Here is a 16,689-nt window from a genome sequence, read left to right as displayed (position 1 = left end):
CTCCAGAGCCAGGTAACTGTCAAGTGTTGCCATAGGCCTCCAGCTAACTGCACAGTCGTGTGTCCATGGCCTGTTCTTGGTAGGTGGTTCATTGTTTCACACTTGCCCCCTAACCACCCGTTGGTCTCCTGTCAGCCATCCAGCAGCACACCTACAGCAGACTGGGTGCAGCAGTTTCAGCAAGCAGCTGACCTCTGCTTTGTCAGCAATGCTTGCATCCAAATTGTTGGTGATTAATTTGGAATTTACCAGCCTTACTACACTCTCCGTGCATTTTAGGTATGCTGAGGCCCTCTTCAGGCAAGGATACCACTTCACATTGGCCCTCGTTGCAGTCAATACAGGCTGGATTGAGTGGTCTGTGTGGACCATGGCCATGCTGGGCAGTGCACTTCCCAATGGAGCCAGCTGGGGAAGTGTTGAATGTGTGGAAAACTTTGAATTTGGGAGGCTTGAAAATGGGGTGGGAGGAGAAAAAACTTGCAAAGAAAGTTAGTGTTGCAGAATTTTTTTACTGTGGAAAAAAGCCTTGCAGCCCATTGTGTCCAAGTCTCCTCAAACATCTAAATATCTATTCTGGCTCCGTTTATCATCACCTTGAATAGTGCTGCCATGGTAGCTGTTCTCCAGTCCTCTGGTACCTTTTCCAGTGTCTGGGGAATTTTTAAAAAATTCATATCCTGCAGTCTCATCCCTTGCCTCCCACAGCAGTCTGTGGTACATCCCGTCTGGCCCTGGGGATTTGCCCAATTTTAAGCCTGCTAAAACCACTAATACCTTTTTATCTCCCTTGGTGTTTTTGTTTTTTTAAAAATTTGTTTAAGCAAAACAGTTTTGCACGCGCACACGTTTCTTTACCTACATCACCCATGCTGTATGGTAATTACCAATGCACCTTCTGTACTCAATCACTTTAAAACCCCATCTACTTCCTCTGACTCTACATAATTTGCTGCTTTTGGTCCCTAATAGGCCTCATTCTTTCTTTCCCTGGTTAGCCTCTTGCCCTGAAAAGCTCACTCCTACTCAACATCTTTTTTTTTAAAAAAAAATCCAAAGGTATTTTATCTGCCAGTATTTTATTTAAGCCCCTCCCCTTCTTTCTCCTAATTCCTTTTTTCTTTTTGAAGTAACCCCCCCCCCCTCCTCCGTACTTTGCATGCAAAATTGTGCTTCCAATGTTTTGAGCCCTTGCTATCAAACGGAAGCATCCCTTTTTACCTTGTCTACCCGTGTACGTGTCTTGACACTGAGGGTTCTCTGCACTTTAGTTTCACCTTTAACATCAGCATGTTGATCCTGCACAATCTGTTATAATGTTTCCCACTGCTCTGATGTAGATTTTCCTGCAAGTAGCTGCTCCTGGTCCACTTTGGCAGATACTCACACATCCACTAAAATTTGCCTTCATCTCATATAGAACCTTTATCTGGTCCATTTTTGGTCCTTTTTCCAAAACTATCATAAATCTTAGTTATGGTCAGTCAGTGAAATGTTCCTCTAGTGACAATTCTGTCACTTCCCTGGCTTTGTTCCTGGAGATCAGGCCCAGCCGCTTTACTTTCTACATACTAGCTATTTTTTTCTTTCCTGGACACATTTCAAGCATTCTACCCCTCTCAAAGCCTTGTTATCCCCGTTCATATTGAGGAAGCTGAACTTCCTTTCTATTATCCTGTGACTTTTACACTTCTCTGAATTCCACTGGCACATCTACCCTTCTGTCCCTCCCTGGCTGAGAGTTTATGGTGCTCTCTCTCACAGACCAGGGACCTAGTAGTTCAAGTACTCAGTTCCTTGACAGTGGCACCACAGGTAGACAAGGTGGTGAGAAGGCGTTTGGCATTGTGTACCTTCGTTGGTCAGAGCATTGACTATGGGTGTTGGGATGTCATGTTGTGGCTGTACAAGACATTGGTGAGGCAACTTTTTCATACTGCATTCAGTTCTGGTCTCCCTGCTAAAGGAAGGATGTTATTAAACTGGAAAGGGTGCAAAACAGATTTGGAAGAATGTTACCAAGATGGGAAGCTGGAACTTTTTTTTTCACTGGCATGTTGGAGGATGAGATGTGACCTTAGAAGTTTACAAAATCGTGAGGGGCATAGACCAGGTGAATAGCAAACCTTTTCCCTTAAGGGAGTGCAAAACTGTAGGCCATGGGTTTAAGGGGGGAAGGGAAAGACTTGAAAGGGACCTGAGGAGCAACTTGTTTAGAGGGTGGTGCATGTATGGAATGAACTGCTAGAGGCAGTTACAGTTACAACACTTAAAAGATATTTGGACAAGAACATGGATAGGAAAGGCTTAGAGGGGTATGGGCCGAACGCAGGCAAATAGGACTAATTCAGTTTAAGAAACCTGGTCAGTATGATGAATTGGACTGAAGGGTCCACTTTTCTATTGTACGACTGACTTCCCATTAATTAAGGAACCAGCAAAGATATCATTGTTTCAGAGATAATAGGAACTGCAGATGCTGGAGAATCTGAGATAACAAGGCGTAGAGCTGGATGAACACAGCAGGCCAAGCAGCCTCAGAGGAGCAGAAAGGCTGAGGGTCTATGCCCGAAATGGCCCCCTTCCTGCTGCTCTGCTGCTTGGCCTGCTGTGTTCATCTAGCTCTACCCCTTGTTATCTTAGCAAAGATATCATCCCTGCGTTTTGCAGTAATTGACTCCCTGATCAATGTAGTAATACCCCCTCCCTGCCTTGCTTGAAGATTCTATACCACAGAATATTGAGCTGTTTGCCCTGCCCCTCTTCAGCCATGTCTCTGTAGTGGCAATAATACCATATTCCTAGGTGTTAAACAGTACTCTCAAATCTTCTCCCTTACTCACAAGACTCCTTGTATTAAAATAAATGCCATCAGGCCTTGCTCCCTTCACCTTGACTTGATTATGTATACTCTACCTTCCAGACTGACCTTGCGTTTTCTATGTTTATACATCACCTTTCTGTAACTTCCTGTCCTTCCATGTTGCTGCAGATTGTTTGATGTATGTGCGACAGTGAGAGCGGACAGGGAAACTAAAGTCACTTTGGTGTTTGAGCATGTTGACCAGGATCTGAAAACATATCTGGAGAAAGCCCCGTTACCTGGCCTACCAGCTGAGACTATCAAGGTAAAGCACAAAACAGACTGTTTGAGGCAGTCCTACTGTCTCTTTAACCTTTTCTTTCTACCACGTACTAGCAAAGAAGGGGTGATGGATGAGGCTATCGTGATGTTCACTTGGCCACAGGTGGGACAGGTGACTTCAACAAACAAACAAACACTGAAGTTTCAGGTGATATTAAAGTACACTCCCTGGAAGCAATTCTGCTTGAATTAGAAGAGACTTGAAGTGAATGTCCAGTTCTTCTTCTGTAAAGAAAAAAACTGAAATATGAACAGAAATATTGATCTCTTTGCTATGCACATCCAGTCAGGATCGGTGGCGAGTAAAGATTGGTTTTTGGTCCAGTGATACCTGTGTTTTATAATTCTTATCCTTGAGTTTGTATTGCTCCATCCTCTGCCCCCTTGCATTCTCTGTAATCCCCTGCGGCTCCCACGTCCCTTTTTTAGACGTCTCTGCGTACCTCCGTTCTGGCCTCTTCCCAGCCTTCCATCACTCCCCTACTGATGGCTGTGCCATCAGCTACCTGGGTGTGCTCTTTCACCTTCCCTTTTTAACTCCTTCCTTAAAACCACCCTCTCTGCCTGTCTGTCTGTTTCTAGTCACCTGTTCCTAATGTCTCCTTGTGGTCGATTGTTTTTTCAAATTGATTCTTGATAATCACTTTTTTTTTTGCCTTGTGAAGCACCTTGTGAAGCATTTTTTTAATGTCAAAGGTGCTGCATTAGTACAAATATTTAGTGACATTTTTGGCGACTGACCTGTTTTTTTTTTGGGTCTAACATTTCCCCCCACCCCCCAAAAACAAAACGAAACAGCAAGCTCTGCTAGATAGCAGGGGAAAGAGCAGCATGGATCACGTTTGTACACACTTTTGAGCACAGGATTCTGGTACATGGGCAGTTTAGGAGAGAAGTGGCAGACAAATGCTCTTAAGCAGTCATTATTTGTCCCATTTAAGGACAACAAAGGGGGCAAGGGCAGTTGGTCAGCCTAGGCCTTACGCAGTAAAACAGCAGACAGAACGAGAGGTGGTGAAAAGCCCATCAGGAGAATTTTGAGTCCTGCTTCTGCCTGCAAACTTTCCAGCAGTGGAACTTAAAATTCTACCAATAGTATCTAAAGCAGGTTACAATACAGCAGATTATTGTTCCCATTCTTCTGTTTCATTATCCTCGAAATGTATTCTTTGAATCCTCTTTCTCAGTGAAAATCCCAAACTACCAGATTGGGTGACCAAGTAAAGACTTGTTTGCACTGCAGAGCAGAGTTAAAACACCCATCAGTGACTCAGTCAGTGGAGTGCTAGATAACCTGGCTGGGTGCAGGAGGTTGCAGTCAGCCCTTGCGTGCACACTGACCTAACGGAGTTCTTTTGTTCTGATTTTGTGGACAGGATCTGATGAATCAGTTGCTGAATGGCTTGGCATTCCTTCACTCTCACAGTGTGGTGCACCGGGACCTTAAGCCAGAGAACATCTTGGTGACCAGCCGGGGACAAGTGAAGCTGGCTGACTTTGGCTTGGCTCGTATCTACAGCTGCCAGATGGCCCTCACTCCAGTGGTAAGCTCAAGGCTGTAGGTGTAGGCCTCCATAAAGAGGCTAGCTTTTGTGCCAAGAGATGCATGGGCATTGAGGCATTCAGATCAAGAAAGCCACCAAATTCGATTGCTCCCTCTGGGCTAGGTGAGCTGGTCTTGGTGACAGGTGGGTTGCTGTATGTGGCAACAACTTGGTGTAAGGTACTGTTCAGGCACCTTTTTTTTGTCCATGGAGCCGCAGCCTGGCATGAGTTCTGAGAACAGGAGGAGGCTGCTCATCCCCTCAAGCCTGTTCTGTGATTCAGTCTGATCAAAACTGTGACGACCCCCCCCCCCCCGATTTTTGGGATTCAGTTGGATAGCTTCTTTTGAAGGACACCTGCGTGTGCGTGCCCCCCCCCCCCCCCCCCCAATGCCAGTGCTATATCACACTGATTCGAAATCCATTTGTCTGCCACTTACCCATATTCCGTTCACACCCTTGCTAACTTTTGAAATATCAAATTTCCATCTGGAAATCATCTTCAATTCACCCTGAGCTTCTGTAGCCTTTTTGAGGAGCGGGTCAGGGAGCAAAGATTAGAAACGTATTGAATTGAGAATCCTCAATGACCCCATAAATTTTATTGTTACTTTACACTTGATCGTAATCTGATGTATTTAACTCTTCAGGTGGTGACCCTGTGGTACCGTGCCCCAGAGGTACTGTTGCAGGCAACATACGCCACACCTGTCGACATGTGGAGTACAGGCTGTATCTTTGCTGAGATGTTTCGACGAAGGTCAGTACTGAAAAGAAATCCATTAACTCAAATGATACAACCAATGGCTGCAAGCATAGACTGTTGTAAATTGTTTATCCGAGCATTGCAGATTAATTTTGCTTTTTTATTTAGTTTTTTTGCTTATTGAGTTGATTCAAAGATTGAGTTTTTTTTAAACTGACCTGTCCTGATGCTGTGATCTAGTGTTCAATTTGTAATAGTTCGTTCAGAATTGCAAGGACTTATCACCATTTGGATTTTATTTTAACAAAATAAAATTGGCATTCTGTTAACACTGGAGTCAGCATGTTTAGTTTGTAACTTACTCAAGTCCTCAGTTGTCTGGCATCTCTCACCAGTAGCACTTGATTGCATTGCCACCAGAGATCCGAGTATATAGCAGCCATCTCTCCTGGCAAACAAATGTTGTCTTGTGAGTATTATTAGAGGGCTGTGGAACTCCATTTTCCTGATTTTTAGCTTTCATAATTTAGACCATATCTTTCTTCCTTCCTCTGCCTCTGCCATCTCACATCTCCAGTCTTTGTTACACAAATCAGACAAGCCCAAGGTCAAATGTAGCCATGATGTGGAGGTGCTGGTGTTGGACTGGAATGGATAAAGTTAGCAATCACACTACACCAGGTTATAGCCCAACAGTTTTATTTGAGAAAACAAGCTTTCGGAGTGCAGCCCCTTCATCAGGTGAAGTGAGAGAGAAGCTCATAGAATACAGAATTTATGGGCAGAGTGATCAAAAGATCGTACAAGTGGCGTGAGTGGAGTGTCAAAGAAGTCCCTTCAGGTGATCCAAAGTGGTGTTCAGCTGCTGACACTGAACAACAAGTGAAGGGATGACCTATGATCTGATTCAAACGAGGCAGAGATAATTACAGAAAATTTGAAAAAATGAGGTGCTAGAAACATTCCTAATGACTGGAATAACACGATGGATATAAGGATCTAACCTATGTCACTATCATCTGGTGACAAGAACAGGACAGTAAGGAAGATTTTTATAGCTAGTGAACAGTGCGGTGGAGTCACGTAGCACAATGTGAAGCCAGGATCCTAGTTGAGGCAGTCTTCATGGGTACAAACCTTGGCTTTCAGCCTTCGCTTGGCAATTCTGCATTATTGGAGGATGCTTGCCTGATGATCAATCTGAAATGTCCTTGACTGAAGTGTTTTTCTCTGGGAGGTAAGTCCCTGTCTGGCTGCTTTTTTTAAAAAAAAAATATTATTTATTTACTTTTCACTGCACGGTGTCCATTCATCCATTGTTGTAGCGTCTGCATGGTCATGCCTACATACACTGCAGGCGAAGATGGCCTCGGACATGATCTGAGGTAGACTGCATTAGCCAAGTCACGTGAGTATCGGCCACGCGCGTGGTGGGTGGTGTTCCCACGTGATGGTAGTGTCCACGTTCTAAGATCTGGTATGTCTTTCAGAGCTGGCCATGGCAGGGTTGTGTGGTGTTATGGTAGATGTTGTTCTGAAGGCTGGGTAGTTTGCTGTGAAACGATGGTCTGTTTAAAGGTTTGGTGGTTGTTTTGAAGGTGAGCAGTGGAGGCGTAGGGCTGATCTTGGTGAGGTGCTTGTCGTCATCAATGACGTTGAAGTCTGCAAATGGCATGGTGTGGTCTCTCTGCTCTGGGAAAGTACTGGACGATAAACGTTATTCTATCAGTCATGGCGCATCAGAACTGGCAGTTGATGAGTTGGAGAGTGTCCTTCAAAATCTTTAGGTGCCCATCGTGTTCCTCCTCACTTTGAGCAGATCCTGTGTATGTGCAGGGCTTGCCTGTATGGGTTGGCTTCTTTGTTTAGCGTGGAAGCTAGAGAAGTGCAGCATCGTGAGGTTTATCGCTGGGCTTGCAGTAGAGGTGAGATACTGAGGTGTCCATCCTTGATGGAGATGTGTGTATCTGAGAATGAGACACATTCTGAAGAGTAATCAATGGTAAGTCTGGTGGGATGAAACTTGTTGATATTGCTACGTAATCATTTCACTTCTTCCTCACCATGAGCCTAAAGCAAGAAGATGGCATTGATTTTTATTTTGTTTTCTATATCTGGTGTGTAGCAATGGTTGGAGGTCCAATGCAGTAAAGTAGTCTTGCTCAAACTTGTGCATGGAAAATGTTGGCATATTAGGGTGCATAGTTGGTTCCCATGGCTGTTCCATCTGCCTGGATGAAGAACTGGTTGTCGAAGACGTTGTAGTCGAGGATGAAGTTGATGAGTTGTAGGATGTCTGGAAATTGGCAGTAGGTGTAGAGTATTGAGGCTGTTGCAGAGACGCTGGTGTAGAGTGCTGAGACGCCCATTCTGACAAAGAATGTTCCTGGTCTGACTGGTCCATGGGTGCTGAGTTAGGTTGGTTTTTTTCTATAGATTCCCCCCCCCCCAAAAAAAAAAGTGTTGTGATAGCACCTGGAGTTCCCTGTACAATGGCTTTTAAGATGCCCCCTTGACATAGCCAGAGAGGTTATCACAGAGTCCCGTTGCCTGATACGATGGGACTTCCAGGTGTGTGTGTGCTTTGTATCTTCAGAAGGATATGACTGAGAGTATTCTTCATTGTGCAGTACTTCCCCAGACTATGCCATGTTCTTCGCAGATGTCAACACGTCATCAGTGACAACAAGCATATCACCATCTTTGCCTTCAAGCAATCGCCAAACCTTTCAACAGGCCATCGTTCAAAGCAAATGACCCAGCCTTCAGGAGACAATCTACCATAACACAACACAACACAACCCCGCCACAAGCAAACTCTGCAAGACAAGTCAGATCATTGACCTGGACAGGACCATCACATGTGGGAACACCACCCACCACATGCACAGCAGATATGCATGCGATGCAGCCAGTGTTGCCTACCTCATACGCTGCAGGCAAGGATGTCTTGAGGCTTGGTATGTCGGCAAGACCATGTAGATGCTATGATAACAGATGAATGGACACCACACAACAGTTGCAGACAGGGATGCCCCTTCCAGTGGGGGAACACTTCAGCCGTGAAGGACATTTGGCTTCCAGTCTTCAGGATGGTCTTTTGAGAGACACAACAGCACAGAATCCCTGAGCAGAAACTTAAAGCCAAGTCCCATACCCATGAAGACGGCCTCAACCGTGATCTTAGGTTTGTGTGTGATGTGACCCCACCACACTGCTCCCTATCTGTGTAATCTTCCCTACTGTTCTGTTTTTGTCACCGTCACCTGGATGAATTGTTTTGATCTCTCTCTACCTTAATTAGTTTGGATTACTTATTACTTTTGGTTAGGCCCTTGGCATGCCACTCCTGTACCCATCATCATCATCTTATTCCAGTCATTTGGTTTGTTTGTCTCCAGCACCACCCTTTTTTAAATTATAATTCTCTCTCTGCCTAATTTACTTGGATTGTAGATCATCCCTTCCCTTGTTATACAGCTGTTGACCCTTAACTCACACACTGTCTAACACTTCTTGGATCACCTGCAGGGACTTCTTTGCCACTCCACTCACACCATTTGCATGATCTTTTGATCTGTCTCTCTCGCTCTCTCCCAACAATGTCGATTTGGGGGGGGGGGCAGGGTGCATTGTTCCCCTTCTCATATGCCCACTGTCCCTCGGGTGGGAATGGGGAGGATTGTGTTACTAAACAGTGCCTTCTCCCTGGAGACTAATATGTTGGTGGTAGCCCTTCAATAGCCAGCCAGCTTGATTGGTGATTTGTAATTTGGGTAGCTGTGGACTTCTGCCCCTAGGGAGGGGGCAGATGAGGGTAAGAGAATTGGAGGGGATAGTGACAAGATAAGGGATTCACATTTAAAGCCAGGTTGAATTCCATACTGTACTTTTGGTCTGTATCTCAAGCAACTGTCTAACCCCTTACTGGAAGACTCCAAATCATGTATACTGGAGGGTTGCAATTTTCTGAGGATGTTTATGTTTTGTGTTTGAAGCTTGCAGGAAACTTTTGGAAGTGAGGTAAGTGCTGTAACTTTTCTTTTTTTAAGCATTGTTTTTGAACATGTCGCTTGGGGTTGAACTAAGGAAACTAACAATTAATCCATATGGGGTGCACGCCTGTGCTGCACACATGGACCAATGAATGGTGCAATCCATCTACCTTCCTTCTTAACCTGGCTAGAAAGGAGCCACACTCCACATCACATCAAACCCAGTATGACTTCAAAGTGCCAGTTGCAGAGTCTGTTTTTAGTGGTGGGTGGAGGAGGAATTTACTAATTCTGCTGCTGCCACCCAGAAATACTCCTAGCTCCTCTTTATAAGAGCATATTTTTTCATTGGTCCTTGGGGGCAGATACACAGATGTGACTTGAGTTCATGCATCAGCATGTCTTCTGTTTCTGCCTCCTCATTTTGTCTTGTCACTTTGGTTTTGATGGCTTTGTCTGAATTTTAAAACTTTGTCAAAAACCGGTTCTGAAGAAGGGTCACTGGACCTGAAATGTTAACTGATTTCTCTCCGCAGATGCTGCCAGATTAGCTGAGATTTTCCCCTCCACTTCTGTTTTTGTTTAAAACTTTTTTTTGTGATTCTAATCCTTCAATACAGTCTTTGGAATACAGGGTCTCTTACGTGGTGAAATTTGGTGTGGTGTTGGCTTAAAAATGAAGTTTTGGGCATGAGAGCACATTTTGTGTCCCAGATTATTTCAGAGTAATGCTTTGATCCTGTGTGTGTGTGTGTGTGTTCGTGTTCTTTTGAGACTGTGTGTAAAAATTTATCTGGAAATTCAAAGAACTCCCAGTAATGAAAGTTTTAAAAGTATTTGGCTTCTGTAGTTGACTTGAAAAGGAACTTTTTGTAGGAGGAGTATAATGCTGTCAGACATGCTGGGTGGCCTTTCTGACTCATGATGGTATGTCTGCAAGAGCCACAGAGAAGATCTGCCTTTAGGCTTCACCGCGACAGCCGATGAAGGGTGGCCTTGAGTTTGTGCTGGTTTTGAAACTAACGTTGCAAATGTCATAAGCCTTATTGTGTACAAGCCAAGAGTCTCGGTTGAAACCTGCATGACTTGCTGAATTCTAGTGTATTTCCCCTTAACCAGGGCAGCAGCTGGGTCCCTACATCCTGGCCTCGTTTCAGGGAATTTTTTTTTTCTCTGTTAAAGGGACTGCACACTGTGTGTAGTATGTGTGTGATGGGTCTTTTTTGTAAAAACTTTGTTTATCTACTGCGGTTTAGTCAATTCAATTGACCTAACACTTTAAGAAGTTGGTTCTGTTTATTCAAGTGGTCTGACTGCATGCTGTCTAGCTTTTCATCAATTGTGTTTCCTGCAACATGTATTTGCTTAATGTTCAGGCTCCTTTTTTTTTCTTCTCTCAGCTTCAACACTACTATAATTGAAACCTCCAAGAGAAACATTTATTCTACTGGCATGAAGTCCTTTTCTGTTTTCTTCACCATCCTGAGTTTTTCTTTTAACTCATTAAAATGAGGTGTGAATGTTGCTGGTAAACCCAGCATACTTTTTGCCTTCTAAGGTAGCAGTGTGCTACCACCTTGAACTGCTGCCGTCTGTGTGGTGTACGGAGCAGTGGAATTTTGATCCAGTGAAAGGAATGGTAATTATGGTACAAAGTCTCGATGGTGTGTAACTTTGGGGGAAGATCCAAATGATAATGCAAGTACCCTTGTCCTATTGGTTGGTAGAGGGGTTGTCCAAAGAACCTTGGCAAATTCTGTAGTGCATCCCATCCATACGTCTGTAATCACTAACCTTGGATGCTTCCACTGTCCGTTTGCTTGGGGTCCTCGGGACCTAGCAGAGTGGAATGTTGCATAGGATTCCAGAGCAAATTTCCCATAATACCCTGAGGTGCCCTTGGTGAATCCTGGCAATGACCGTGCGTGTCTCACAGTGGGACATTTTTTAAAAATTTCTTTTGAATTAGGAAGCTGCGGGTTTGCATCTTGCTGTAGGTACTCATTCTCAAATCCTGGCTGACACCCCAATGCCGGCTGAGGGAATGCTGTCTTCTGTCTTTTTGGGTGTGATATTAAAATAGAGCTCTCTTAGTTGCTTCTAGCAAATGAAAAGCATTTTAAGAGCCAAGGGAGTTATCCCAATGTCTCCTCCACTATATTTCATGAATTAAAGTTGTTTGAAACACAAAGCACTTATCTAGTCTTTATCACTGTGGGAGCTTGCTGTGCGCAAATTGGCTGTGTTTGCTGCATTGCAACAATTACGAGGCCTCAAGTACAATTGCTGTGAAGTGCTTTGGGGCAGCCTGCACTTGTGAAAGGCGCTAAATAAATGCAAGTTGTTTTTCTAACTCCTAAAGATGGTTCACTACTTGGGGTCTTCATACTGCAAATGGAGATATGTTGAACCGTTAGGGTTGTACTGTTCAATGACGTGTAACTGACAAACTGTCTTTTTACAGGCCTCTGTTTTGTGGGAAATCGGAACTTGACCAACTAGGAAAGATTATTGAGTAAGTGTATTTGATGTGTACTAGGCTGGGGGTTGGGGTGGTGGGGTCTCCAATTTCCAGTCGGTGGACGGAGAGGTGGGGGCCCTAAAACCAGGCTGAAGTTCACTGGGAGGTGGGTACAGGTGGAGGGAGGTTTGGGGGCCTGGGTTCATAGTGCAACCCAAGTAAATGTTCTGGGGCAGATAGGAGATTCTCTCTGAATAGAGTACAGTAGTACCAGCCTGTTATGTGCGCAAAATTGGCTGTCGCATTTCCTATATTGCAACAAAAAAAACAAGAATTCAAATACTTTTAAAGTTCTTTTAAAAGTGTGAGGTTGCAAAAGACACTATAAATGCAAGTTTTTTTTTTTGTTTTTTTTCTTTGGCTGACATTCCATTGGCAGTTTTGCACCTCATTGATTGCTGGCTGTGATTGTTGAAAAATAAGTGACTGCTGGCATCTGAAAACTGGCGCACCGCATTGGCTAAAGGCGCAAATCTTATAATAAAACTGACTCTTCAGGTTGTTCCTGGTTTTAGCTTGGCTGTTCTACACTGGTAATTGAGAATGGGAACTTCTCTGCTTTTCAGCATGACTGGGCTCCCGGCAGTGGAAGATTGGCCAGAAGATGTGACGCTTCCACGAAGCGCATTCCCCAACCGTCCTCCGCAGTTGGTCAAGTCCTATGTACCTGAAATCGATGATTTGGGAGCAGAGCTGCTATTGGTGAGATGGACTCTTGGGCAGAATATCCACAAACTCTCAATTTTTTAAGAATGGAATGCTAGGATTTGAAGAGTAGGAGTTCAGAGGACAGCTAACCTTGTCACTTTTTTTGAGGCAGGAATGAATACTCGGCTAATGTAGCTGGATTCTGCCTCCTAGGAAATGGACCATGGAAGGGTAGACCCTGATAACCTGAGATTTACAATCAAATGGACTTCAGGGTGGTTTTTGGGATTTAAATATTGTTGAGTTTGTGGCATCTGCCAGTCTCTGTAGTTGAGGGTGGAGGGGCTATTGACAACCAAGCCCCTGTCATTCCTCTGTTTTTTTTTTTGACACTAGGAAGTTCAAGCTGAATTTTTTTTTTTTTTTGTCTTTCCGCTCCCTGGGTACCATACAGCATCTCTTTGCAGAGATTTACTTGAGCTCTGGGAAGCAGTGGAGTATGCTGGGCTCCTGTTGGTGCAGCAATGTCAGATCCCTCTTGTTGCACCTCCCCTCCCAATTTTTAAAATCTTTTTTCCAAATTTAAACCATCACACCCTTGACTGCTTGAATATCCTTTCCTGTCTTAGAGAAGAAGCAGTTGATGTAAGGATCACTAATTATATTGTGCAGCAATAACTTCGGATAGCTGAAGTATTGTCTAGACTATCTCCAAATCATCTCCATGATTAAATACAGAGAGGAAATAGGTTTGATCCATCTTAATTTGTTTGTCTTGGTTGTGTTTTGTATTTTGAACCTGTGCACGTTCCTTTTTCCACTGTCGTATTGTCGCGTTTACTTATCTGCTGTTTCTACCTTCCCTGTCGCATTTGGTATATGCCATTTTTGAGTTTGCCTTTTGATCTTTTGTGTCATTTAGTTGCAGCAAATGAAAACCAGTTTCTCCAGTCAGTCTTCAACTCAATCTTTTGGTGCAAAAGATCAGCCTTGTGGTTCTTCTGCTGGAACTGTTGCCTGTTTGTACTGGTGACTCCTGGTTGCTGCCTGACCAGAGCACACTACAGTTGGAGCTCCGCTCCAATTGCTTTGTTCTTTGGCTAGTTTTCTCCTGTGTTTGATTTGGCTTTGTTGCTCCCAGCTCAACAGTTGTTAGATGTACTCCTCTCTCAGCTGCTGCTGAAAGACTGAAATGAATGGTTATCCTTTTTCAAGCTTTCCGGTCTGCTTGTTTAGTTTTCCATGCAGAATATCCCTAGTGAGGGACAAGCCTGTGCTGGAAACCAGCAGGTCATCCAGCTGTGAAGAGGAAAATGTGGGACTACATTTTCCTCTTTAATAGAGAAAGCAAGCACCGATAAACACAGCCACAGAGCTGTTCTGTTGTCATTAAAAACACAACTGACTCATGATTGTCGTTTTGGGAAGGGAAACTTTCCATCCTTACTTGGTCCAGACGAAGACACATACAGCATGGAGACAGACCCTTCAGTCCATGCTGTCCACGATCCCAAATGAAACTAGGCCCTCCTGCTCCTGGCCCATATCCCTCCAAACCTCTCCTGTTTGTGTACTTATCCAAATGTTTTCTAAATGTTGTAACTGTGCCCACATCCACCACTTCCTCAGGAAGTTCATTCCACATGCAAACCACTCATATTCTTTTTTTTTAATTGCCCCTTGTGTCTTTAAGTCTGTCTCTTTACACCTTAAGAAACATGTCCCCTAGTCTTGCAATCCTCCATCCTGAGGAAAAGTCAACTACCCTATCTGTACCCCTGATTATTTTATAAACTTCTACAAGGCTACCACTCAACCTCCTACGCTCCAGTGAAAAAGTCAGCCTTTCTTTTATAACTCAAACCTTCCGTACTCTGCAATGTCCTGGTAAATCTCTTGTAAATCCTCTCTAGCTTAATACTATCCTTCTGTAACTGGGCACAGTATTCCAATGTACAATCTGAATGTGACTTCCCAACTCCTGTACTCAAAGGGCTGAATGATTTGAAGGCGACCAAACACCTTTTTAAACCACTATCTACTTGTGATGCAAAAGTGATTGATTCTTAACTGACCTTTTTTGACTCTCGCAAACTACTTCATTTTGTACAAGGGCAACTAATAATGGGCAACAAAAGCCAGACTTGCCAGTGGGACTGCTAGTGGTACTGAATTAACTTTGGCATAGTTGTACAGCACAGAAACAGATCCCTTGATGCAATGTGTCCATGCCAATCAGATATCCTAAATTAATCTAGTCCCATTTTTGCCAGCATTTTGCCCATATCCCTCTAAACCCTTCCTATTCCTGTACTCATCCAGATGCCTTTTTCAATATTGTAATTGTACCAGCCTCCACCACTTCATCTGTCATTGGCAGCACCGATGTCTGTGGGGGAAAGAAAGGTGCCCCTTTGGTCCACTTCAAATATTCCCCTCTTGTCTAAAACCTATGCCCCTCTAGTTTTGGACTCCCTTCTGGGGAAGAGACCTTATCTATTTACTGTCTGTGCCCCTCATGATTTTATAAACCTCTATAAGGTCACCCCTCAGCCTCTGACACTCCAGGGGGGGGAAAAGCCCCAGCCTATTCAGCCTCTCCTATAGCTCACACCCTCCTACATGGCAACATCCTTTTAAATCGTTTCTGCACCCTTCCACGTTTTTCAATATTCTTCCTATAGCAGGGAGACCAGAATTGCACACAGTATTCTGAAAGTGGCCTAACCAATGTCCTGTACATCGGCAAGATGACATCTCCACTCCCATACTTGCTGCACTGATCAATCGAAGCAAGTGTACTAAACGCTGCCTTCACTACAACTTGCAACTCTACTTTCAACTATGAGCCTGCACCCCAAGGTCTCTCAGGACTCTGAGTCCTGTCCTCCTTTGTCTTTCCAAAATGCAGCACCTCACATGTATTGAAATTAAACTCCATCTGCCAATCCTTGGCCTGTCTGATGAAGGTCCTGTTGCAAGCTGAGAGAACCTCCATCACTGACCTCTACACCACCAATTTTGGTATCACCTGCAAACTTACTTACAATATCTAATACATTCATGTCCTAATTATTTATGTAAATGACAAAGCAGTGGACCCAGCACCAATCCTTGTGGTACACCTCTGACCACAGGCCTCCATCCAGGGAAGGAAACAATGCTGTTGTCTCCCATCTTCCAGCCAATTTTGGTATCCAAATGGCTAGTCCTCTCCGTATTCCATGTGATCTAATTTTGCAAACTAGTCTACCATGCAGAACCTGTTGAATGCTTTGCTGAAATCTCTGTAGACAATGTCTGTCACTCTGCCTTCATCAATTGTCTTTGTCACCTCTTCAAAAAAAACTCAAATTAACGAGACATGATTTCCCATGCACAAAGCTATATTTGACTATCACTCGTCAGGCCATGCCTTTCCAAATACGTGTAAATCCGGTCCCTCAGGATCCCCTCCAACAACTTGCCCACCACGGATGTCAGGTTCACCAATCTGTAGTTCCCTGGCTTTTCCTTACCAACTTTCTTAAATAGTGGCACCACATTAGCCACCCTCCAGTCTTCTCCCTCCTCACCTGCGGTTGTCGATGATACAAATATCTCAGCAATCACTTTCCTACCTTTCCACAAAGTTCAAGGATGTACTAGATCGGGTCCTGGGGCTTTCAGCTACCTTTTTAGGTATATTAACACGTCCAGGTCCAGCACCATCACCACGTCTGTAATATGGACACTTCTCACAATATCTCCTGTTTACAGAAGGTAGAAAACTTAGAGAAATAATCCTTAACCACAGTGAACACTAATACAGACTACTCATTTAGTATCTCTACTCCATCTCCTGTGGCTCCTCACAGACTGATTTGTTGATCATCAAGGGCCCCTGTTCTCTCCTTAGTTACCTTTTTTTGTCCTTTTGATGTATCCTGGATTCTCCTTAACCATATTTGCCAAAGCTTTATAACATATCCCCCCTTTTCCCCTCCTGATTTCCCTCGAGTATACTCGTACTGTCCTTTGTACTCCTTGAGGGATTCACTCTATCTCAGCTGTCTCTACCTGACACATGCTGCCTCCTAGTCCCATGTTTCCAACCATGCCCTGAGTTCATGTGCCTTGCCTGTTAGGCC

General features: G+C 44.1%; 1 protein-coding gene across 8 annotated transcripts in view; it reads left to right on the top strand.

Annotated features, from left to right (window-relative positions):
- cdk4 (cyclin dependent kinase 4) overlaps positions 1-16,689 on the top strand; it is a 72,011-nt gene that overhangs the window by 11,346 nt on the left and 43,976 nt on the right. For 4 of the 8 annotated variants that reach the window (XR_007246680.2, XR_007246681.2, XM_048523439.2 and 1 more), the window contains exons 3-6: positions 2,993-3,128; positions 4,522-4,689; positions 5,340-5,449; positions 9,394-9,418. Coding sequence is in view for 6 of the 8 variants with exons in the window: in XM_048523439.2 (XP_048379396.1) it covers positions 2,993-3,128; positions 4,522-4,689; positions 5,340-5,449; positions 9,394-9,418 (439 nt within the window). In the remaining 2 variants the exon portion in view is untranslated. Of the gene's footprint in view, positions 1-2,992; positions 3,129-4,521; positions 4,690-5,339; positions 5,450-9,393; positions 9,419-10,790; positions 11,825-11,854; positions 11,906-12,477; positions 12,614-16,689 lie in introns of those variants that run through there. The other 4 variants (XM_048523438.2, XM_048523434.2, XM_048523440.2 and 1 more) reach the window with 4 other exon arrangements.

This window comes from Stegostoma tigrinum, chromosome X (assembly GCF_030684315.1).
Source record: "Stegostoma tigrinum isolate sSteTig4 chromosome X, sSteTig4.hap1, whole genome shotgun sequence".
NCBI classification, from domain to species: domain Eukaryota; kingdom Metazoa; phylum Chordata; class Chondrichthyes; order Orectolobiformes; family Stegostomatidae; genus Stegostoma; species Stegostoma tigrinum.
The sequence above is the reverse complement of the archived record's forward strand: the minus strand, read 5'-3'. Positions and strand labels throughout refer to the sequence as shown.